At 32.0% G+C, this 25,395-nt stretch overlaps 2 protein-coding genes and 1 long non-coding RNA gene across 3 annotated transcripts; 1 reads left to right on the top strand and 2 right to left on the bottom strand.

The window, feature by feature from the left end:
• Positions 1–2,025: 2,025 nt before the first annotated feature.
• LOC129870997 (uncharacterized) lies at positions 2,026–3,198 on the bottom strand. Its single transcript, XR_008762166.1, has 2 exons — positions 2,529–3,198; positions 2,026–2,359 (listed from the first exon to the last, which is right to left on the bottom strand). It is a non-coding gene; the product is annotated as an uncharacterized LOC129870997 (long non-coding RNA).
• A 2,469-nt stretch (positions 3,199–5,667) lies between these two features.
• On the top strand, positions 5,668–7,105 carry LOC129869887 (uncharacterized). The gene is made up of 2 exons (XM_055944466.1): positions 5,668–6,005; positions 6,829–7,105. Exons 1-2 carry the CDS (start codon positions 5,668–5,670, stop codon positions 7,103–7,105), a joined length of 615 nt encoding a protein of 204 aa, XP_055800441.1.
• A 7,711-nt stretch (positions 7,106–14,816) lies between these two features.
• Positions 14,817–16,196, bottom strand: LOC129869886 (zeatin O-glucosyltransferase-like). The gene has a single exon (XM_055944465.1). The coding sequence runs from the start codon at positions 16,194–16,196 to the stop codon at positions 14,817–14,819; it is 1,380 nt and encodes a 459-aa protein (XP_055800440.1).
• Positions 16,197–25,395: the final 9,199 nt, after the last annotated feature.

Raw genomic sequence — 25,395 nt, 5'->3', positions numbered from 1 at the left:
TTTAAAATTTGGCTAATTTGCAAAGATGGGGTAGATCCCTCTTTAAAGAATAATTAAAATAATTCCCAACTTAGAATCACACTTCACTGGAGATTCATTTAGTTAAGTAATAAAGCAAATAAGGATTAGTGCCCAGATATATGAAGATACACAAATAAATACCGAAGTATAAAAGATAGACATGAACCTTTAGCCTGAGTTTCACACGTTCGAACTGTCTCAAATGCAACTACTATACCTTACATTTAGCAATGATTTGCCTTTAAAAGGCAGCAACTAACGACCATAAATGCAATAATTTGTCTGCAGCAACCATTAGTTTGATAACTAAGGTTCAACGACTATTTTCATCAACATGAAGCCACACATTAACCCAAAATGCCACAGAACTGAACTCATTAATATAGCAGCAACGTAGCAATAGATCACTCCCAGAATGAGGTGTAAATGACCAAATAACACAAGAGCATTTTGCCTCAAGATATAGCAGCAAACGGCCAAAATTGTAGCTGAGTTTGGCCTAAAATTTGGCAATCAATACGACAGTAGTTTGCCTCCATATGCGGTAGCAAATTGGCTCAAGATACAGCCACAAATTTGGCTTAAAATGCAACAATAATTTGCCTCAAAAGGAAGCAATTTATCAGAATGCAACAACCAAGTATAACAGTCGACTAAAGTGGCCATGTGATTCAAGTGAGTGACTACTAAGCAAATAAATAAATAGAATGTTGAGAGGGGAAATGCTGGATCAGGAGAGGGTGAGACGGAAATAGACCCAATGCAATATTACTTTCCCTCATTTTCATTTTGATCGTTCGACTCTCTTCAAAAATCTTAATACGAGATGAAAAGAAAGTTTTAATTGGTTTGTTTCCCATTTTTTACAGAAGTGCAAACTAACAAAAGATGATTTATTCCTCACTTTTAAAGAGAATGTTAAATCTACTGAAAATGGTTTGCTTTTCATTTTTACAAAGTAAATGCAAAGTGTGTTTCTTATCTTTTAAGAAAAAATAACTCAATTTGTCCAAGTCTTTGAAACGTTTTAAAAAGAATTACATATGAAGTTTGAAAAACGAGGGAATAATATTCCTTTACTTTTGATAAAACTATGTGCTTCATTCAAGAAGTCTCTAGCCTGCCGTTGACATCAACGACTCCTCTTAAGAACTACTCCGCACGTTGATTCTGTTGTAGTCCTGTTCTAACTTCAAACGGAAGCACTCGATTGTAATGTACATGTAACAAATATTTAAAGAAAGGTCTAATTGATTAAAGAAATGTCAAAAACCATGCAAACAACGATTTCCACAATCAGATGGTCCCAAGCATTGATTTCTTGGTGACATAAAATACTAAACTTGCTCTTTGCATATACGGAGATTAAAATCATAGTGGTCAGGAAGTTACAATATGCATGCTTCAAATGAAAAATAAAAATGTAGATAAAAAGCAAACTTAATTAATTAACAATCGTCACACACGCAGCCCACAAAGTACAAAAGTGAAGTTCAAGGCATATTTCATTAAAATGACTCATAATTGTAACAGGTAGCCTCAGTGGGGTACTATCTTACAACTACTAATTTTATTTAGCAAGTAGTAAACCTTAACAAAAGATGTTTCCTAAGTATATGAATCAAATTTAATTTTCAATCCACCTTTTATATGAGCATCTACGTTGTAGCTTCTAAATTTTATCTTATTGCAACAACGTGCCAAACCAAATTCTTTCATTTATAAAAAAGAGACAATGTATAAAAGGACCTATAAACATCATGTCTGCGCGTCAAGTAAACTTAAGTCATTTTATCATCCAAAATTGGGAAGTAGGCACACCAACATAGTTCTTAGTCCTTTATTACAAAGCTCTGAATATAAGATACCAAATAAAGAACATAACATATAGGAGAAAAATCTTAAATAGATGATATCCAACAGATTTTAGAGCAAGTCACGGGACGATAATCATAGAAAGGAAGCAACACAAAGCAAACAGTGATAATGTAACAAACTCAATAATAACCAAGGAAACACTAGTATTGCAATCACTAATTGGAATTACAAGAGATTAACAACTGAACTAATATGGAAGAACAAATAAAAAGAAGAAGAGATGGGATACAGAAGAAGATAAGAGATGAGAAGATAGATAACTTCACATAAAAATAGCATGCTCTTACTATGCCTACTCCCTGCTACTTATAACAAACTTCCATTCATTATACTTTTCCTTGCACCACTTGCTAGTCACCTTTTTGTCATCCAGGTTTGACAATGAAATCTGCCAACCTTTTAGAGGGAATTGTCACGCGCTTGCTCCTTCTAGGATGAATAGTATTCTTGTCCACCGTGGCTGCCAAGTTATCTTCCACGTCATTATTTGTGTTCATAACAGATAACAACCATAAATGAGGCAAAGCAATTGCAGCAAAGAAACAACAGTTGGCGAGGCTCGAATAAATTGTACATTAGCAAGGCAAGGTTAAAAATTTAAACATTTAAAATAAAAGGAAAGCAACAACCTGGTGGTGTCAATTTGCAAAGCTGAGTCTGTAATAGTAGCAGTAGTGAAATGTTGAGGCTCAGGAATACCATATGGTGGCCTAACAAGGGAAATGATGGTGTCCCAATGGCTGCGAACTAGTTGCGCAATTATCTCTGGCCATCCAAAGTTGCCTCGCCGAGATGGGATTACTTTAGCTCCCTTGCCTTGACATTTTTTTTTTTATATATATTCTCATCACTGTCTCAAACAGAATGGAACATGACATCGGCCAAGACTAGTGAACCCAAAACTTCATATTTAAAGGGGTTTCCAAAAAAAAATAAAATTTAGAAGAAGGGGAAATCCCCAATAAGTAGCAATCTTCGAACCCCAACCCAAAGAAATGAACCAAGATCAGAACTCAAGAGACCAGATGCCTCCTCTTCTCCGAAAGTTTCTCCCCCATTCTCCTTCTTTTTTTTTTTTCATTCTTGTCAGGTAGGAGCATTTATAGGCAGATTGAGATTTATTCAAACTTAAATCAAAATTAGTTCGTTGGAATCCATGTGATGAAACAGAAATCACAGTAGCAGGGTCAAGTTTTGTCGGGGAGGAGGCGCGTGGAATTTTCCTTGAAGAGGAAAAAGAACGTTGTTGGGTATTCGAATGAATTGGGGCAAATTGGAATCTCAATCCAAAATAGATTTAAAGAGGGGCTGATTTGAGAGTTTAAAATTGGCTATAATCGAATTTAAATTGTAGCCTTTTGTATTGCGATGTTACCGAATCATTGAAAAAAATAGTCAAATCAAAAAGGAAAAATAGGTTTTTGCAATTAATTAGCTGATTTGCACTAGTGATCGAGATGATTTTTTAATCAATTAAGCTTCTTGATGCACAAAGTAAAATAAATATTTGCAAATATGGACCAATTATAGTAATTTCGCAGTAAATAGTCTTATTTTGACAAAATAAAATATATACTTAAATAAATATTTTTTTAGGAATAATGTAATTTTCAAATTGATAAAACATCTTTAAGAAAGTAATATGTAAATATTAGGTATTTTGCCGAATGAAATGACAAAAATAGCAAAATATTTTTAACTATACAAAATAGTTATTTCAAACTTTATTTAAAGTTCAAGAAGCTTGACTAATTGATTAAGAATGTGTAGGGTCAAAACTAGGTGTCAACAAGGGGTTCGGGTCGTTAAAAAATTACACTGTATATATAAGATAATTTTTTAAATTTATATGTATATATTTAATATTGAACCCCGTGAGCTAAGTCAAAGGACTAGCTCAGTGGCAAAAGGGGTTCAATATTTCGCCTTAGTTTGTGCCAGCTTGCGGGTTTGAATCCGGATAGCCACACTTTTTTTTTCTAATTTTAGGTACACTTTTAGGCTTAGTTGTAGGCATTTTTTAAATTAAATATAAATTTTAAAAATGACTTCATAACATATTAATTTTTTTTGATTTTAAATCTTTAATTGAAAAGTCAACAAATAAAAAAATTCCTCTTTTTCTAGGGATTTCATTATTTTATTTTCTCCCCCAACTCTTTTCTTCTCTTTCGACCTTTTACTGTTGTCTGCTGCTCTTTGCTAATTGTTGCTGCTGGGGGCTAGCTGTTGTCCGTTCTCCGTTGCCGCTGCCCTCCTGCCTGCTGCCGCAGTGCCGCTACTCGCTGTTGTAGCCTATAAATTCGTAGTTTTTCTTTCTTTCTTTTTATTATAAAAATTTTCAGAATTCTATATGGCTTTTGCTTTAGTATAATAGTATTTATTGTCTTATTTATGTGCTCTTTACGATTCAGTCTCAAGCTTCAATGAAGAAATATTTCACCAAAGTTTCGAAATCAAGTTTAGCTTTCATAGTCATAATCAATCTAACCAAGAAGAAAATGCTAATCATTCAGAAGTATCATTACATTCTTCTCAAAAATTTTATTTGGGTTCTTTAAAGTTTCATCCTAGTGAAAGAATCTCAATATTGAACTATATATCATCCAAATCATCGTGATGTTATTAGAAGAGCATACCTTTTAAATGGTCCTTGTCAACCTCGTCTAGCGGTGCATGAGTATTCTCAAGAAAATATTTCTGGATCAATGAGTCGTTTTAATCATGAATGGTTTGATGATGTGTATCATGATTGGTTGAAATATAGTGTTAGTAAAGATGCGGTCTATTATTTGTATTTCTATCTATTTAAAGACCATAACATTCATCAAGGAGGAGGTGAAGTATTTCAAGTAGTGAGTTTAAGAGTTGGAACAAAAAAAATAGTCTTGACAAGCATATTGATCTACCGAATAGCATATATAATCAGTCAAAAAAGAAATGTCAAGATTTATTACGTCAACGACAGTCTATTCAATTGACATTTGAGAGACAATCTAATCAACTTAAGTGTGGATATTGGATTCTCTTAAGTGCTTCGGTTGATGTAGTAAGACTTCTCATAACTTAGGAATTTGCATTTAGAGGTCATGATGAATCTAAATCATCACTTAGTAGGGGTAACCTTCTTGAAATTCTCTCATGGTATGCAAAAATAAATGTGATAAAATTTGTGATTATGTACTAGAACATGCTCCTCAAAATGATCAAATGACTTCTCTAATGATTCAAAAAGATATTTTGAGTGCATGTAAGATAGAGACCGTTAAAGCTATTCTTGAGGAATTAAATAGTGATTACTTTGTCCTACTAGTTGATGAATCCTTTGATGCGTCATGCAAGGAGCAAATGGCTATTGTATTTCGATATATTGATAGAAAGGGATTTGTGATGGAGCGACTTATTGACATTGTTCATGTTCAAGATACTTGTGCGTCATCTCTAAAGTAGGCAATTATTAATTTACTTGCTCAACATTCTTTGAGTCCATCAAGTGTGCATGGACAATGTTATGACTGGGCAAGCAATATGCAAGGTGAGATCAATGGCCTTAAAATATTGATTAGGTAAGAAAGTAGATCGGTCCATTCCATCCATTGTTTTGCTCATCAACTTCAACTAACTCTTGTTGGGGACTCTAAAAAGTGTGTTGAAGTGAAAAAATTTGTAGTATTGATCTCAAATATTTTAAATGTATTGAGATCTTCTTTTAAGCTTATGGATGAATTACGTGATTCTCAAAAAGAAACAATTAAAGAGGCATGAGCTATGAGTGAACTTACAATCGGTAGGGGCTTGAATCAACAACTTGATCTTTCAAGAGCTTGTGACACTCGTTGGGGATCTCATTATAAATCCTTTAATAATTTTATTATTATGTTTGGCTCTATTCTTGATGTTCTTGAATCACTTGCTCTTGATACACGAAATATGGATGAAAAAGCTAAGACAATGGGACATCTCAAAGCTTGCCAAACGTATAAGGCTGCTTTTATGTTGCATTTGATGAGAGATGTCTTAGTAGTCACAAATGAGCTTAATAAATGCTTAAAAAAAGAGCAAGATATTGCAAATGCCATGCTACTTGTTGAAGTAGCAAAAAGAAGGTTGCAAGTTTTAAGGGGTGATGAATGAGACTTTCTTATTGCTAAGGTATCTACATTTGTATCAAACATGATGTTTTGATACCTAAATTTGAGGAGCCATATGTTAGTTCTTTAAGATCGCGAAGAAAACTTGCTAACTATACAATCTTACATCATGTAACAATCTTCTCCCGTCGTTTGGGATAGGCTAATGGGGAAGGATTTCGGGCCAGAAAAATTCGAGATAGGTGATGGTCTGATTTCCTGTATGTATTTCATATACCTATTAAATTGCTTTATGATATGCATGTGTGTATATGAATAGGAAAATATGCTAGATTATGTGTGAAATGATCACTTGCTGGCATGTTATTGTGATGAACCTGTTCTTGGTGGTATAAATGTTGTAAACATTGAATGTTCTTGTGAGTGTGATATCTTGGGATCAGGTGTCACGTTCTGACACATAATTTAGATCGGGTGTCACATTTCGATACGTATTTGAATCGAGTGTCATGTTCCGACATATACTTGGATCGGGTGTCACATTCTATTTTAGCTAGAAAGCAAGCGCCGCAAAGGGTTGACACACAAAGTTGACTATTTGTAGTCCCTTGAGAGGACCCTTGTATGAAATTATAGCATGTGAAAGACATTGAGCTGTGATATTGAGATGTGGGTGCCAGTCATGGCGGGTTGAGGTCGTGACACATCATTATCGTGTTGAAGTATTTTGCAATATTATTGATCGACAATTTTAAGAACTTAATGATCGTTTTGATGGGGTGACTACTGATTTGCTCCGTGAAATTTCTTGCTTAAATCCAATTAACTCATTTTTAAGTTTTGACATCAAAAAAGTATTGAGAATGAAGGAAATATATCCGGATGACTTTGATGAATTTAATATGAGTGCTCTTGAGAATCAACTTGCAAGTTACATTGTTGGTGTTCGTGATGTTGATGAACGGTTCTCCAATCTAAATGGGCTTTGTGATCTTTCCAAAAGATTAATTCAAACAAAGAAACATTCCAATTATCCTCTGGTATTCCGCTTAGTGAAACTTGCTCTAATTCTACTAGTTGTCACTGCCTCCGTTGAAGGGCTTTTTCGACAATGAAGTTTATCAAGAATGACTTGCGGATCCAAATGAGTGATGATTTTTTTAGTTGTTGTTTGGTGTCTTATTTAGAAAAAGATGTATTTGATAGTATTTCTAATGATGCTATAATTAAGACATTTCAAGATATGAAACCTCTTAGAATACAATTGTAATAATGTATGTAGTTGCATTTTAATTGTAAAACAATATTTTGATAGGCTTATTCGCGTGTTTGGTTTCTTAGCCCCCCTTCAATATAGTGTAATTATCACTATGTTTTGTAATACATATCAAGCTATTATAATTTCTAATGTTAAGGATGTTTTGTATTGTTTTGAAGCCACGTTATGTCAATTTTTTTTATTTTAATCCCCCTTCATGCTTTCTCTCTATTTGCACTTTCAGGAGTTGAAGAAAATTCGAAAGGAACTGAAAAACTTGTAGAAAGCCCTGCTTCTTGCAAAACAGGTATATTTGACTCGATCCGTTTATTTATGAATATGATTAGCGTGTTTAATTTTTTTGAACCCCCTTAATAAAATTCCTGACTCCGTCATTGGGTCCGCCCTGATTTCGTAGTATGCCCCTCATTCAAAAATATTTTGCTGAAAAGCCTGATGATGACCATCCTCTAAGGGGTCGAGATTAAAGGTTTTTTATACCTAATGTGGCAGCTGCGATTAAGTTTGATAATTTTTTATATGCATTTTCTAAATATTTTAAGATAAAATAAGTTACGAAAAATGAATAAAAAATTATCTCATGTCATTATTTTGAAGTATACAAAAAGATTTGAACCCAAATCTCCCACATATAAGTTGGAGCCTCAACCAACAAGCCACCAAGTAACCACCTACAGAAATAAACAAAAGATGTAACATAAAACAGACACTGAAGGCTGAAGCAGCAGAACTGCTGCTTATTAAATTAAAAAACAATATATAATACAGATATAAGATAATATTTTGAAATAAAAAATATAATGGGTATTATTGATCACATATTAGATGAGTTTGAAATTACACGTACTTGGAAGAGCAAACGTACCAATGGAGGTAATTTGCATGTGTTATACGACATTTTTGTTTTCTTTATTTTAATTTCATAGAATTCTATTGAAACTAATTATTTTTTTTTAAAAAAAAAATCATTTTAGACGGTTGAAATCAAGGTAAAAATGGATTGTGATGGATGTGAAATGAGGGTTACTATATACTAATGCAGTTTCCTCCATCAAAGATTCATTTATATATAGAAAAATAATTTACCAAAAAAGTAGTCTATTTTCTCTTGACAGAAAAAATAGCCCAAAATGGTCATGGGCTTTGTTGCTTTCTCATATTTTTGAGCGTTGATTTTTTAAAACAAAAATTAACTTTTTTTTCGGCTGTCTTTTAATTTTTTTTTTAAAAAAGTTTTTTTTTCAATTTCATGTATCAATATTGTATAAATTGTATAAAAACAAATATGCATGATGTACAAATAATTATGTAGTGTATTTGTAATGTATCAATATTTTATAAGTAGTTATTTAGTATATATGTAATGTATCGATATTGTATAAATAGTGTATAAAAAAGTACCGATATTGTATAAATAGTGTATAAACATGCATATATGATGTCTAAATAGTTGTGTGGTGTATATGAAGTATATCGATATTTTATAAATAGATATGTAATGTATCGATGTAACGACCTGAACCGTTGTTAATTAAGAGTGGGAGAAATCTAAAGAGAAATAAGTCAAGTGGACACCACAATCCCGCTAGCGCGAGATAGTCCTGCCACAGCGGCGCCGCTCCAGCAGGATCCCTGTCTCCAGACTTGGAGGTCGAGGGATAGAAACTTAAGTCACAATTCTCTTAGTTCTCCACTCCTCCCAAAGTGTAAGTTATGGGCTAGAGTTATTGCAAAAACCCTCAAATGACAGATTTCAGGCCTATCTTTTTCGTCAGACATCTAGAATCAAGGATTGGAGCTATGTTACCTCTCCACAGTTACTTGGTGCCCAGGTAGGATAGGCTTCTCTTATCTGAATAGTTAAATCTATACCTGTTGCATAGTATAAAGGGATTTAATGAGAGGTTTATAATTAGGCTCTTGGTCACGGGTCACATATAGAAATATATGTGTTTTTAGTGGTCAAACTTGATGTGACCTGGGTAAGGAAATTGTATAATGATTTTAGGAAAATTGGTAGTGGTATTCTCATATTTAGACTTGTGTGTTCGTAACTGCTATAATTGTATATATATTGGTAGGAAAAATTGAGAATGGTTGTGATAAACCCTAGGGGTTAGAACCTTATGTTAATGAGTGCAAGAGCCTAAGTAATTATATATGCATTGATTATGTTTGCTACTTGTAACTGTAATGTGGATTGTTGTGGTTTTGAAGATTGGGTGTCACGTTCCGACATATTTTTGGATTAGGTGACACATTCCAACACATTACTGGATTGGGTGTCATATTTCGATATTACTGAATCGGGTGTCATGTTTTGATACGTTCTTAAATCGGGTGTCACGTTCCGACACATATATGATTGAGTTTGGATCCCATGAGAGGGCCCAGTGTGTGTGAATGCTCCCATGAGAGGACCCAATGATATCTATCATTTTGGATGGAATAGTGAATGTAACTATTAATGGACTAAAGGGAAAAACTCTTATAAAAGAACCCGGTCGATTCTGTAGTTGTTATTAGTCGCAAACTGAGAGTCAATATACGCTTATTCGTGATTAAGACTGGGGGGACTTGTGAGGCCATGTTGTGATATGTGTGATATTTTATACCTTTGGGCTTAATAGTAGAGGTTGTTTGTTGGCAGGGAGTAGATTTCATTAGGATTTGATCAGGTGGTAGTGGTCGTCGTACTTGTTACGTAAAAGACAGAGCTAGTTAAGAGGTGTGGTTATGAGATGACTAAGTCATTTCTGGTAAGGTAAAAAGGCTAAGGCAAGTGGTAGTTGTGTTGCCAGTGAGTGGGTAAGGTAGTCGGTAGGCTTGATGTTAGGGTGTTCTTTGAGGACCTTGTGGGCCTATAACCTACATGTCTCAACCTCGAAAATCATTATTGCTAGTGAAATCGGGGTTAGTAGTGGACGAAGCACTATAGAGGTGAGAGTAAGGAGTTACCTATAAGCTATTGTGGGCAAGGACATAAACCTTTATTGTTTATGATCTTATCTTATTTTCTTATGTATTATGCGGTGAGTATCAGATTAACCAATAATGCCTACTAGTACATGTTGTTTGTACTGATACTACTCTTGTTATGCCGCTTGGCATAGTTTGGTTGCAGTGTCAGTGGAGTTTCTTAAGTGAAGGTAAAGACGATTCTCCGCCAGCTTCTACCTTTCCTCCCTCGTGGTTGAAGCTGTGTCAATTCTTTTATTTTATGTCCTGTATCTATAGAGCTCTGATACCCATTTAGACTAGTTTCCTCGGGGGTGTTAGAATACTTCCGATAATAAACCTTGAGTTGTAAATTAATACTACTGTTTTTATAATCTTTCGGGCATATAATTGTATTATCTTTGACTTTTGCGTTGTTAATTCTATTTAAGGGGTAAGGGTTCTCCTACTTAGGTGTTAGAGTAGGTGGCCGTACGGTTCGGTGGGTTGGATCGTGACAATCAACATTGTATAAATGATGTCTGATTATGTGTAGATATTATATAAATAATTATTTAATATATTTATATCAATTTTTATTTACCTATCATGAATTCTCACCTTAATAAATAGAAAAATAATTAAAAAAACAACATAAATATTTATTTTTCCACAAAAAAGTAAAACAATTAGAAAAGGAAAAAAAAATTAAAAAGAGTAAAAAAAAATATCAACAAGTTTTTTCCTTTTGAATAGTACAAAAAAACAGAAGTAAAAGATTAAAAAAATAAAATAAATGGCCATACATATCGATATTTATTTGAAAATTTCTACCTTAATAAATAAAAAAAAATAAAGATAATAAAATGGCATAAATACTCATTTTTTAATAAAAAAAGTGAATTAGAAAAGAAAAAAAGAGAAACAAAAAAAAAGTAAACAACGATTTTTTTTTGGTATTATAAGCTCAAAACCTTTGCCCATCTCAGCCTTTTCAAAGAAAAAAAAGATTAATGTAACGCCCCACAAAAAAAAGATTAATGTAACACCCCACAACTTCTAAGCAAAGATCCGAACCATCCTCCCTATGCATATAAGCCCTAACACAATGATTTATAAGTTTTGCATATATTTTAAGGTCCTTTCTAAGTATTTGAAGTGTATTGGATGTGATTTAGGGTCATAAGAAACCTCAAATACCAAGCTAAGTTCAAAGCTTTCCTATCGACTAAGTTTTCGCATGAGTTCATATAAGGGTCAACTTCAAATAACTATATCTCCTAGAATATAAATAAATAGTAGCCCATGACCTATCAAATTAAAGGTCTTTGAGTCATCTTCCCAACGCCACTAAGTTTGCATCAATCTGGGTTTAGAGTAAATATTTATGACTATTTTACCAGAGACGCTATAAGCTGTCAATGTCCGACGGAAAATGTGATGGCCCGTCAGACTTGACCGTCATACTTAGGTGGAAAGGACCGTTTTGGGACCATTTTTGACATTCAGGGTGGCGGCCTATCAACCAAGCGACGGTCTGTCACCCAAATGACGTCAGATGGTCGAATTTCATCGAGTTTTATATTTTAAAGATATTTTTGTCCTAAAAACCTTTGGGGAGTTATCTAAATGGACCTAAATGTGTAGGAAATCAGGTTTTCATTATTTAAAACTCCCATTCACTCCTAAATTTCTACGTTCTCAACTCACTCAACTCAGAAACTACTGCAAGAAAATCAAAAGCTATGATTTCAAGGTTTCCAAGCAAGTTCTTCTTTCAAGCTTTGTTTTCTCGGGTACGTAAGGCTTCAATGAGAGTATTCATTCCACTCTCATGCCTAAAGTATTCATAAATTATATTCAAATCCAGAGTTAAGCTATGATTTTTATGCAAAGTTAAACCACTTATGAAAGATTTCTTATGCATCTCACTGAATTACTATGAACTATATGTTTTATTATATGATTATGATTCTCCAAGCATGCGTCAAGATTATTTATGAAGTTATGAAATCTACTTTTGAGTATTTACGGTTATGTATGATTTCAAGTAAGTTGTCTCATGTTTAAAGTCATATGCATAGAAGTAAAGATATGTTTATGAAAGAGATATTTGAGCACTGTCTTACAACACTTATGATTCAAGATATGATTTTTGAGCTTAGTATCACTTATGATTTATGATATGACTTTTGAGTTTAGTCTCACATATGATTCAGATATATGGACAATTTTTATACTTATAAGCATTAATATGTATTTATGTTATTTTGGGTGGATTATTTAGCACCGAGTGGACTTTAGGCATGAAGGTTTCCGTTAGCGTCCATGGACCTTTAGTAGCAATCCCTAAGTCCCATAACTATGTGCCACCGTAGGACTTGAGTATACTACTTTGTCGCACAACTCCATATGTCCCTAAGAGGCACAAACTAGTGGATCCACATATATATGATATGGTCTTATACCCTGGCAAGGTATAAGGCAGCCTGCCCAACTGAGCTAGCTTTTGACATCATAAACTCACATAGTGTATGTCGGTTATACGAAGCTCCCATTTTATGCATCATTTTACTATATGTTCTTAACCTCATATAGTTCATTTTAAATATGCTATAGTATGAATATGATTATGCAAGGTTACTGATTTAGACGCACCTTGATGTATATGCTTTAGAAAGAAGGTCTTTTTTTTAAAACTGATATTTATGCATGGACTTCAACTATTTCCTTTTAGTTCCTTTATTCTATTACGATTATGATTTTTGAAATTTTACTTTCACAATTCTTTCATATGTTATTTTATATGAGTATGTTGGTGTCCCTTGTATACTCAGTACATTTCATGTACTGACGCATACTTTCTCTGCGCTGTAATCTTTTATGATGTAGATTCTAGTATCCCTTCTCAGACTCGGGGCTAGTAAAATTGCAGCATTTCTAGTCAGCAATTGGTGAGTCTTCCTCATTCGAGGACTCTATGGATTTAATAGTTAGATTTTTTTATGTACTCTTTATTATTTTTAAGGTAGCTGGGGGCTATGTTCCGTCAGACTTATATTTTCATTCTAAGTAGTAGAGGCTTTATTTAATGTTGTCTCATGGATTTATTGGTGTACTCTTTCAAGACTTATATAGTTATGTTTTATCAGCTTTCGCTTAGTTCTTTTATGATTATGCTTTGATATGTTATGACAACAGTTAGCTTGGGATCATTTGTGGTTCTAAGTATCGTGTCACAGCTAGGGTGTAGTTTAGGGTTCTGACAGTTAATTACATCAAACATGGTCATTTTGTCCAAATTGAGTCATTTTAATTTTGTAAAGTTGGGTCAGAAAAGTGGTAAACAAATGTTATGGACTGTTAGCTGGTGTAATTTTCCCTTTTATAATTACAGACTATATAGTCACAAATAATGGAAAAATTAGAAATTTCATTAAGAATGTACATAAATGTGCACAAGTTTATGTACATAAATGAGCCTTTTAACTTTACCTTCAATTGATATCTATGTATTTTAATTTTGGGTGTGAACAAATAGGTACTTAAATTGTATAAAGTTGAACAAGTAGACACATGCGTCCTACAAAGGCTTCCTATGTGCAATTCATGTCCTATGCGGCGTCCTATGTGTATTATGACAAGTAGGACACATATGTATGCTTACAAGTTTAATTGATTACTTGTGCACACCCTAAATTAAAAAATATATATAAATGTCAGCTAAAATCAAGTTAAACGTGACAATTACCTATTGTGACTACTTTTTTTTAGATGCATAATAAAATTCTTTGATAAAAGGAAACAATGGTCATTTCACATTTTCACATCCCCAAATCCATATAAAATTAGACCAACCTCTTGGAAACACATCTTTGACCATTTATTCCAGATTTTTTGGAGTCAGGGTTCGTGCATTTGAAAATTTTGATAAAAAATTTCTTAAGCTTTATTTATTTTTCTTCATTCTGATCCCTATGTATTGAATATTTAAGTGTATATATTTTCCCTAAATATGTATGATTTATAATATTTTGTGATAGAATGGATATTTTTTGCCTCATGGACATTTCTATTAATTATCCTTTTTTGGGTGATTTATTACATTTGTCTATCAAGGTTATATCCGATCATTTCTTAGACCTCGCGCATAGCATGAACTGAGTGTACCAAGTTTTGTTTTTTTTTATTGTTTTTTTTTTTTTACCTATTGATGAAAATGTCAAGATGCAAAAAAAAAACCCGCCTTCGTAGGAATATTTGAAAATGATCGAGGAAAGTGGATGTTATGAATTGGAAGCTAATAAGGGGCAACCATCAATCAATTTTCCCACTTGCAAATGAAAGACACAAAAACGAAGAAGATTTACTAATCTGGAAAAAGATGATCAAGGATATGAAATTGCTTTCTTCTAGCATATTTACCTCATGTAGCCTATGAACAAGTTTATAAAATGGATAAAGTAAAAACAACAAAGACGATTAGTACGTCTCTTATTAAACGAAAAAGATAAAAGAGACATAAAGTAAGGTGGAACATTTTCAACGTAATATCATTAAGTCTAAAATTAAAGGAAGCAATATGACGATGGCTTTGTTAAGCTACAAAGTTATTTGGTAATATAGGATATGAAAGATTCAACTTCCTTGGCCGTCACACCTCCGGGGCTAACCGAACTCTTGATCTTATTGCTCAACTCCACCGCCCTCTTCCGCATCTCTTCCCCTTCCGTTGTATCCATCAAAATTTTGACAGATTTCTCGATCGATTTTGATGTCACTAACTCATCCTTGTGAGTCCAGCTAAATACTGAGATTCCAATTTTTAGTACATTAGTTACAAGGAGAGCGTTATAGGGTTGGTCCCACTCGTTTGGCCAAGCTATTATTGGAACTCCTAGGCTAATGCTTTCCATACAAGAATTCCACCCGCAATGACTTAAAAATCCACCGGTAGATGGATGGCCCAAGATTTCCAATTGGGGCACCCAATTTCGCACAACCATTCCTCTTCCTTTCACCCTCTCTTCAAACCCTTGTGGTAATTCAATCTTCCCAAATTTCTTCTCAAATTTCTCCACACCTTTCTTGTTATTTTTAGTATTATTGTTATTAGTAGTAGTATTATGATCTCCTTTTCCTATTACCCAAATAAACCTTTGATTGCTCTTTTCTAGAGCAATTGCAAGCTCATTGACTTGCTCCTGTGATAATTTAGGGGTTGTTCCAAACGAAACATAAATTACTGAATTAACATGTTGATTGTCGAGAAATTCAAGAGATTCATGACGAGGAGGCTTGTCCCTAGGAGAAGAATAAGAAGAGGAGTCATGATCATGTGATTGTAGTAGCATATGAAGTGGACCAAGTGCCCACAACGGCTTCGTGTTTTTCACATTAGCGAGTAAATCTAAGTACTTACCTTCGATTTCTCTAGAAGAAATCATGAATTCTCCTGAGTTGAGGTCCCATTCATGTAAATCTCTTACGAATACTTCCATAAGCGGTGGATAACAACTATCCATAGCCGGGAACTCGTGACCAACATCAACAACAACGTCTAAGTCATGGACACTTTGCTGGAGCAAATAATATTTACTTATAGCAGACCCAGAGTGAAAAATACAAGTCTCGACGTTAGGGATTGAATGGACATCCCCCATATAATTCTTCATTACGGAGTCATAAATTATCACCAATTTCTTAGCATTGATAGAGAGTTGAAGGCAAGTTTTTCGAATGGGCTCGTTGTGTTTTTCCAACAACTCTGTAATCGAAACCACACGATCATATTCTTCCGTGATTTCGCCCTCGGCTTGAGTAAGCAAAATGTCATTAAAATGGATATATTTTGAACTTTTGAGGCGGGGATTTAAATCTTGATTGAATTCAGCAAGGCAAATCAAGTGTACTGGTATATTATGGGAAGCAATGAGACGAGCAAGGATGAAGAGTTGATTGACATGGCTAAATCCAGGATATGGCACCATGACTACAATAACTTCCATTGGAAAACAAAAGAAAACACACAAGTTATGGCTTTATTTGCAATTGAGTACTAGGTACTGTTCGTATTTATAGAATCAGAAAAAGGACACCTTTGATGAACAGTTGCTTCTTGCAACCTTTTGTTTAATTAAAATTTTAAATAAACAAATTTTCCAAATCACTTAGATGTATATATATATATATGAATTAATTAAATAAACTTAAGTGCTAAGTAAATGATCTCAAAGGTGGCCTCTAACTACCGATGTTACTTATTCTCTAATTATTTTTCAAAACCTGTAAAAATAAATATCAATTAATATCATAATATAATGGTCATATCAATTGCTATTTCTCAAAGAGTATGTAAATTCAAATTGAACCAATAAAAATGAACTAAATGTCATTTGGTAGTGCGCATTACAAAAAATAATGTATGCATTAACTTTGTATAGTATACATATATATAAACTCTATTTGGTATTAAGGTTTTATAACTAATATATGAAAATTGAGAAAATGTTATAAATAGTCCTTTAACGATAGGAGTAGATCTAAAATGATCCCTTAACTATGCATTTACCGGATTGGGAATGTTATGATAGAATACTGCTTATCATCGCATCGCTCCTCTGATCTGTCAAACTAATGGGACTTCGGTCGTTCTCATTTAGGGAGTTTACAAGTCTCACTCACGCCATGAGATTGATCCAATTGAAAAATTCTTCGCCGTTTTAGCCACAGATCCGAGTACTACGCACAAGTTAAGTATTCACTCAACCCAAGAATCAATTGTCACTGTGCAATCTGTGTATTTCCTTAACTTTTCTTATTTGATAGATTGAGCTCAACAAGGAGCTAATACCACTATCTAAATGAAAAAAAGATTAAAAATTTACAACAGACTGTATTGACCAAGAAATATTTCCATTAATAGCTGTTGAAATTGAACAATTTTCGTCTTCCATTCTCTCACTCTCCAATGAATTAAACTGTGATTACTTTTGTGCTTTTGGAGTTTGTTGAGATGACTTTTCTTATATGAATCCATATTTGCTTACTGCTTGCCTTAACACTGATGTGAGGAATTGTTTTCAGATATGTTATGATTGTTGCTTGTTGCTCATCTCGCTTGCAGCATTTTGCTTGTTTTATGTCCCTCTTTTTGTTTGGTGTCATTGTTTTCATACTCTAGCTCTTATCATTATCTCAACTCATTTTGGAAGTTTGCATTCTGAAATATTCTGAACCCGAGGTTTGGTACCTATCATTTATCCATGTTGAGTATGATTTTTGCCTCCCTAGGTAGATCCTGCATTTTTACTCCTTAAACTTGTAATTCAATTTTTAGAACCCGCAATTGTTGGTGGGTGATCATTGAGCATCTCACTTGAAAGAGGTAAACATTTAAGTGAACTAAGACTTACCTCATAACCGTACTGGCCTGCTGTGGCGAGACCTATCCCGCTCTGACGGCCTCGCCACAACGGGATTCCTCCCGCCAGAGCGAAGACAGTAGCTCTGACTTCTCCCTCAATCCCCTTTTTTCACATATACCAATCAGATACCATTAATATCTGACTCTAATCACTAATCTTATTAAACCATATATCAATTATTCTCCGCTTGTTTACTACGGCCTCACACCTATGATACGGATGTATCTAGCAACAATAACATAATCTGAACATGCATATATATAGAAGCACATTACCAACTTACCATTTTAGGAGCAATATACAGTTTCACCGTGTAAATCTCAATTACAACTGTTAACATGGTAACACTTGGACCTTCAGTCCTTTCATATCAATTATTACACAGAATGGGCATGCTCAATTATCATCAAGTCAGTTTCTCTATCATCACAAATATAGTCAACATCAATTTATAGATGATAGTCACGCAATGGTTCTCTCATGGAATTCATACCCAAACAATTAGTGTGTCGGCGTGACACCTGAACCAATATTTAGTATGTGTCAAAACATGACATTCGATCCAATATATGTGTCGAAACGCGATACTTGATTCAATATATGTGTCGGAACGTGACACTCGATCCAATATATATTTCGGAATGCGACACCCGATCCAATATCACAATCACAATGCATAATCACAGTCCACAACGAATAGTTCACATATTATCACAATTAAGTAATCAGGCTCATTGCATGTAATTGTTCACAAATAGACATTTTATTAGTTTTATTTCATCTTATTGCATGAACGCGCATTAGTCAACCATTCACATGGAACCGTCACTACACACACACACATATATATATATATATATATATGGATTGATAGCCCCATACTGGACTCCCCCTCTTTATTATCGCAAGTCTCAAGATCTCACTCTAACCTAGCAATTTCCTTACACATTAGCTTTACATGGACCATCAATCATATCAACAAAAAGTATTAAGGTTAACAATCAAGAACTAGACTATCATCACTAGTCACAGCATAGTCATAATCCACATAGTACATTCCTACCATACACAACAATAACAACACATTCAGCCATCTAAACTCCGTGCCTGAAGGCCTAAACATGAAATCTCCCGTCAATCTACGATACATTATGCAATGCAAACAGATTTATAACTACTCAATTGAGAAACCTAGCCTACCTGGGTGCTAAGCAACTTCTGCAGAAGTCTGATCACAAACTTTGACTCATTTAGTGAAATTTTATCTTCTTCTTGGTCTAAAATAATAGTATAATACAAAATCAATCATAAATGGCCTAAATATTTCCAGATTATATGCAAATCTCAAATCCTAGGCCAAACTCGTGATTTTTTCACTCAAACTAGGGTTTTCCTATGATTAGTTTCAAGCCAAAACCTTCCCTCAGTGATCACCCACTAACAATTGTAGGTTCTAGGAATCAAATTACAAGTTTAGGGAGTAAATTACTTACCTTTAGCACAAATTGGAGTGGAAACCAATAGAAAATCGCCCTAGGTCGCTTCTGGTCTTTTAAGAACGAAGTGAGAATGAAATAAACCATTCTAGGGTTTTTTCTGACTTTAAATCCCGTCTGTCCCGCTACAGCAAGACCATCTCGCTCTGGCGGTCCCGCCACAGCGGCCTAATTCTCGCCACAACGGCTTAAGCACAGACAATGCTAGTAAAAAGGGCATAGCTTTTTACTCCGAACTTCAAATGAGGTAACTTCAGTGGAGTTGGAAAGAAGACTCATAGACCTCTAATTTGATAGGTCTTGTGACCTAATTCATTACTGGCTGAGATATATGGTCGTTTGAAGTAGACCTTAGTTTGAACTCAGATTCAAAACTAAATCGGAAAGACACTTTCAGCTCGACTTTGAGATAGGAGCATATCACGACCTTAATGCACTCACACACCAAGGTATTGATCCTAATCATATGATGAATGAGATTTGTATATCTTTACCGCATATATTTTTAGATAACGATGGGCTAGGTCGTTACAGTTATGCATATAAAAAAATACTTTTGTCTATCTATATGTGTGTGTGTGTGAAAGCGGTCACGTAAGGGCCAAAAATACCTTGAATTATAGAAAAAGGTTTTAAAATACCCTTCATCCATCTTTTGGTCTAAAAATACCCTTCTACTCATCTTTTTGGTCTAAAAATACTCTTTCATCCACCTTTTTTCCTTGGAACTAAATTATGAATTTTTTTTAGTGGATGTGGGATTTTTATTTCATCCAATAGGAAAATGACACATCATAAATACTTTTAAAAAATAAAAAATAAAAAGAGGGTTGTTAGTTTCAAGGGTTATAGTTAGCCAAAAAGGTGGATGGAAGGGTAATTTTAGACCAAAAATGAGTAAAAGGGTATTTTTAGACCAAAAGGTAGATGAAGGGTATTTTTAAACCTTTTTCTATAGTTCAGAGATATTTTTGGCCCTTTTCCGCGTATAACTATTTTAAATTATAGAAAAAATTAATAAATATGATAAAAATATTTATGTAACTAAATAGTTTTTCCTTTTTAAATGTATCCCTTATTTGAGTTTCGGTCCAAATATATAATCCTCTCTTATATTACTCACTCTCATTGTCTCGGTTCTCACACTAAACTTGATTCCCTTTTTCCTCTTCTTTCATATATCATTCATCTGCCATTTGTTTGTTTGTTTTTTCTTTATTTCTCTTCCAACATATTTGTTTTCTATTTTATTGAATGTTTTTAAAAATAATTTACATAAGTGTTTATCTATTATTTGTAATATGAAACTTGATTATTTAAATTTTTATTTTATTGATGAAAATTCAATTCTCATATTGCGTAATCTTCTCTACTTTCTCGATTTATTTCATTATTGAAAATGGATTTCTCAATCAATTTGTTTGTTCAGAGACAGACCTACGTCAAGATAATCCCACCTTTGAAACACTTTGGTATTTTTACCCCAAATTTGAAAAATAATAATATAATATTTGTATGAAATTATTTTTTATTTTTTTTTCCTATTTAAAGGATTTAATTTTGGAGAATGATCTTTCAAGAATTTGATTGGCTGATCTAATTAGTTTACGCGTTTTTCTCTTTTCGAGTAGTGAATTTTGAATTGATTTTTTGTGATTAATATATAAGTTTTGATTTTGATAAAAAAAAAATAAAAATTGCTATGGGAAATGAAAATAAAATGTGTCAAGCCTATGTAGATAATTAGAGGCTGTGAACATAAAAAATCCAAGTTAATGTTTTGAACAATCATTTATATTTTGAAAATTGCCTATTAAAATCATTTTTGTTTCTTTTACTCTCATTTTTCATTTATCGTACTTTAAAAAAATATTTTTATAGCCCGTATCTTTTCAAGTTTTATTTTTAGGACCCATTCGAACATAAAACATATTTAATTTTTTTTGAAATAATATTTCATTTTATTTTAAAATCAATGTTTGCTCATGAAAAATTGAAATATAATTATTTTTTTTTCAGTTTGAAGTTGTATTTCAAATTTGAAAAACACTTTATAATTTATTTTTTAACTCACTTTTCACTTTGAAGTTGTACTTAAGTACATTAAAAAATGAACATCATTTCTAATATTCTTTACAAAAAAATATAATCAAACACAACTTCATCGTCAATACCAACTCGATAAATTATAAATAAAGTAAAAAAATATTTAAAATCTATGGCCAGACACCTAATAATAATAATTGTAACACTCATACTTTATATGCCTATAATCTCTAAATACTTAATGTATAATTTAATAATACGTGTTTCACTTTTTTTATATATATAAATTTAATTGTGTTTAATTAGAGGTTTATTTTATTAATTTAATTTTATTATTTATATTTTAAAATTTTAAATTGATTATAAGTATCTTATGCAGTGATTTAATAATAAGAATAATATTACTAGAAAATAATATATATTTTGTATTTAATAAAATAAATAAGACAAAAGAAAATTTTATTATTATGGATAAGTAAAATAAAACTGAGGTAGTAGTAGAATTGTTTTCAAAATAGATATTTTTACTAAAAAGAAACAGAAAACGAGGAAAAAGAAGAAAGAGAAAAGCGAGGAAAGAGAAAAAAGCTGAGTTGATGTGTGAGTCCCATATATCACATTATTACCAATTGACAAAATTCTCTGTTGGCATGCCCCTCACCCATACTAAAATTTTTCATTTGGTCTGTATTTGTCAAAAGGGTTCAAAATTTTAAAAAGTAAAAATTTAAACTAATGAAATGGGATTTGATATTTATTGTTTACATATAAAAATATTATTTTAATCATATATTAATAATATATTTTTTTTTTGAATGAGGTTCAAATGAATCTCCGAACTGTAAAATGGCTCCGTCCCTGTTTGTGAACATGGGCAATTTAATAAGGTCTGTAGTCTAAAGTTAAATTTTCATTATATATATATATATATACTCGAAACCTGAGAACAAAAAAAAAAGTAAATTTTTTTTTCGCTTAACTAGAGGTCTTGAGTCCGAATATCAAAATACAATTTTTTATTTTTTACATAAAAAAGAAGTAAAAAAAGAATTCAATTAACTAGAGGTATTGAGTTCGAGTATCAAAATATAATTTTTTATTTATTTTTTGCTAAGAAGCGTGTCCTTCTTTAATTGGCCTGGCATGATGTAGATTCAAATGAATTAAAAGTCAGTGTAAGTATTATAAGCCAAATGAAAAGAAGTTTTTATGCGGTTGTTGGGGTTAATTATGGGGCCCCAAAATGTTTGTGAAATGGCACGGCTAATTATACATTATTAACTATTTTTGATGGTACATAAGTATATTTGACTTTTTTTTTATATATTATAAATTTAGTATAATTATTTTATACATGTATCTCACAGCAATCAATAAAATTATATATAAAAGGAACAATATTATTGAAAATAGTCATTAATGGTAAAATGAATGTCACATCAATTAAATGATATAAATTACTACTCCCTTTATTCCATATTAATTGAATTTCTTAGGTTAGGTAAACATATTAAGAAAACATTTAAGGATAAAATTTGAACTATATTTTTCTCTATTACCTCCTTTTTGTTTAATCGGCTAATCCTTTATTGAAATATAATTTTATAAGTAGTATAGTTTACTCGTAGAAAATTACAAAACTTCATTAATGAAAAGGATAAATATGAAAAAAGTTTCAAATATTTCTATTAAACTTTGAATAATTTAACTATTTTAAATAATAAAAAAATTCTAAAAATTCAGTTAATATGAATAAAGAGAGTATTATATTTCAACCCAAAAAAAGTAATCATCGAATAAGTCCAAAATAAAAACTATTTTCATGAGTTTGCTGATGACACTCTACCCCATTAAAACAATTATGGAATAAGTCCAAATTTATTTTTCATGAGTATGCTGATGATACTCTATCAACAAAAACAATTATGGAATAAGAGCCTCTTTGAATTACTTATAAGTTGCTTATAAATTGCTTTTAATTTTTTTTAGTATTTAATTAATTAATTTAAAGTTATTTTATATTTAAAATAAATTCTAAAAAATAATTGGATATTTTTAACTTAATTTATCTAAAATAACTTATACGCTAAAAATAATTTATAAATCAAAAAAATAAGTTAGGCTATCCTGACTTTTTTTTTGGAAAAATCACCTAAATATCCATTATATTTTACCATGTATCTAAAATTCTTTACCATTCGAAAAAATTATAAAAATTCCAACTTTCTCCTATTTTCTGATACGTAATGTATCAATTGGATACATCACATTACGTGATGTATAGGAAAGTCGAATACATCACTTTACGCGATGTATTGCTCGAATATATCACTTATGTGATGTATCAAGACGTCGTACGTGATGTATCGGTCGGATACATCACTTTATGTGATACATCAGAACGTACGTGATGTATCCAAAAGTGACCAAAAAAAGGAATTTCGGATAATTTTTAAAAGAGCAGGAATAAAGTTTAATTGGGAAGAATCACTATGTGATTTAGGTAAAATTTACTCTCTTTTTTTAGCTTATAAGTTGTTTTTATCTTATAAGTTGCTTAAAATAAGTTAATCCAAATATGCACTAAGTCCAAAAATAAAGTAAAATAGGGCCATGTGATCGAATTTTAGCTGAACACAAGGACGAAGATTTTAATAAATTCCATAGGTGATTATTAGAGGTGTGCAAAAATCAAACCGGCCAATAAATCGAACAAAAAAAATATTATTGGTTATTGCTATTGGATTATTGGGTTAATGGGGTTTTAACGATTTTATAAAAATATTGTCGGGTTATTGATTCAATATTAGTTTTTAATATTGTGTTATTGGGTAAACCGATAACCCATTAAGACAATAGTAATTTACTACTTTACCCTTAAATAAACATTAAATATTAATATCATTATCTTAATGGTTACTACATTTGTCCTTTAGCCTTCAATTCACATTCCTGTCCTAATTCTTTTATTTGTGTTGCACTTGTAGAGTTCTTTTCATGTTAGTCACTATTGTTTCTATTTTATGATCATTCCGTAAAGTTATATTATTGTCTTATTGCGCCAAATTGTTGAAGAAGTCATATAATTATTTTATAAGTATTTTTCTATTGATTAAACCGAAAATCGAATCATTAAGGACCAAAACCGATAAAAAATATCTTATTGGCTTAGCATATTTCAAAATCAAAAATCGATAAACCGAATCGATAATACATAAAATCGAACCAAACTAACCGATGTACTCCCTAGTGATTATCCAGCTTTGTGTTAAAAATATTTTTTATTTTATTACATAAAAATTATTTAACTTTGTCTTATTTCTCACAAAAATAACTTCGGTAAAACAATAACCGATAACTCTACACCAAATTTGCAAGTTGAATATTTGTTAATTGATAACAAATTTTGGATGTACACCTTGGTCAGTTGCCTCATAATTAAGTTTGTTCATATAACGGAAAGGAAAAAGGCTCAAATATGTCATTGAACTTTGAAAAAAGACTCATTTATTTCATTCGTTAAAAGTTTGACTCATTTACGCCATTGCAGTTTGAGAAAAGACTCATTTATGCCATTATTTTTTAACTCCGATTTTGCAAAACCACCTAAACAACTTTTAACACTTTTATATTAGAGTTTTGAATCAAATGTACTTTTTTTGCTTCTTCTTCTTCAAGAATATCAAGAACACATGAAAAACACCAAAAATTCAAATATCTAACCTCTTCAATTTTTTACAAAATCACCTCAAATTTCAATAGTAGCATCCATCCGAGCTAAATATCAAAAATTCAATATCTCTTAAGCTCGAATTCAACCTAATCAACAAGACACACTTAAAATTTCTTCAAAGTTTCAAAACTTTAACCTCTTTTAATGGTAGAATTTTATTCACAACTCTAAATCACTTAAAATTTTGAATATAGATATAGTGAACTTTAAAATAGTATTTTTGGATCTACGTACAAAATTTCAAGTAATTTAAAATTGTGGCTAAAATTCCATCATTAAAGGGGTTAAAATTTTGAAACTTTGGAAAACTTTTAAATGTGTCTTTTGGATTAGGTTGAATTCAAGCTTAAAAGTTATTGAGTTATGATATCTAACTCGGAAGGATGCTACTATTAAAATTTGAGGTGATTTCGTAAAAAATTGAAGAAGTTGGAAATTTAGATTTTTGGTGTTCTTCATGTGTTCTTGGTGTTCTTGAAGAAGTAGC

Source organism: Solanum dulcamara, chromosome 10, assembly GCF_947179165.1.
Source record: "Solanum dulcamara chromosome 10, daSolDulc1.2, whole genome shotgun sequence".
In the NCBI taxonomy this organism is placed as follows: Eukaryota; Viridiplantae; Streptophyta; class Magnoliopsida; order Solanales; family Solanaceae; genus Solanum; species Solanum dulcamara.
This window is presented reverse-complemented; position numbering and strand designations above follow the sequence as displayed.

Excerpts from the sequence above, each read along its gene's own strand:
- LOC129869887 (XM_055944466.1), top strand. The coding sequence starts at position 5,668 with ATGAGTGAACTTACAATCGGTAGGGGCTTGAATCAACAACTTGATCTT. Across the intron at positions 6,006-6,828 it reads GTTGAAGTAGCAAAAAGAAG|TTTTGACATCAAAAAAGTAT; the intron begins GTTGCAAGTTTT and ends CTCATTTTTAAG.
- LOC129869886 (XM_055944465.1), bottom strand. The coding sequence starts at position 16,196 with ATGGTGCCATATCCTGGATTTAGCCATGTCAATCAACTCTTCATCCTT.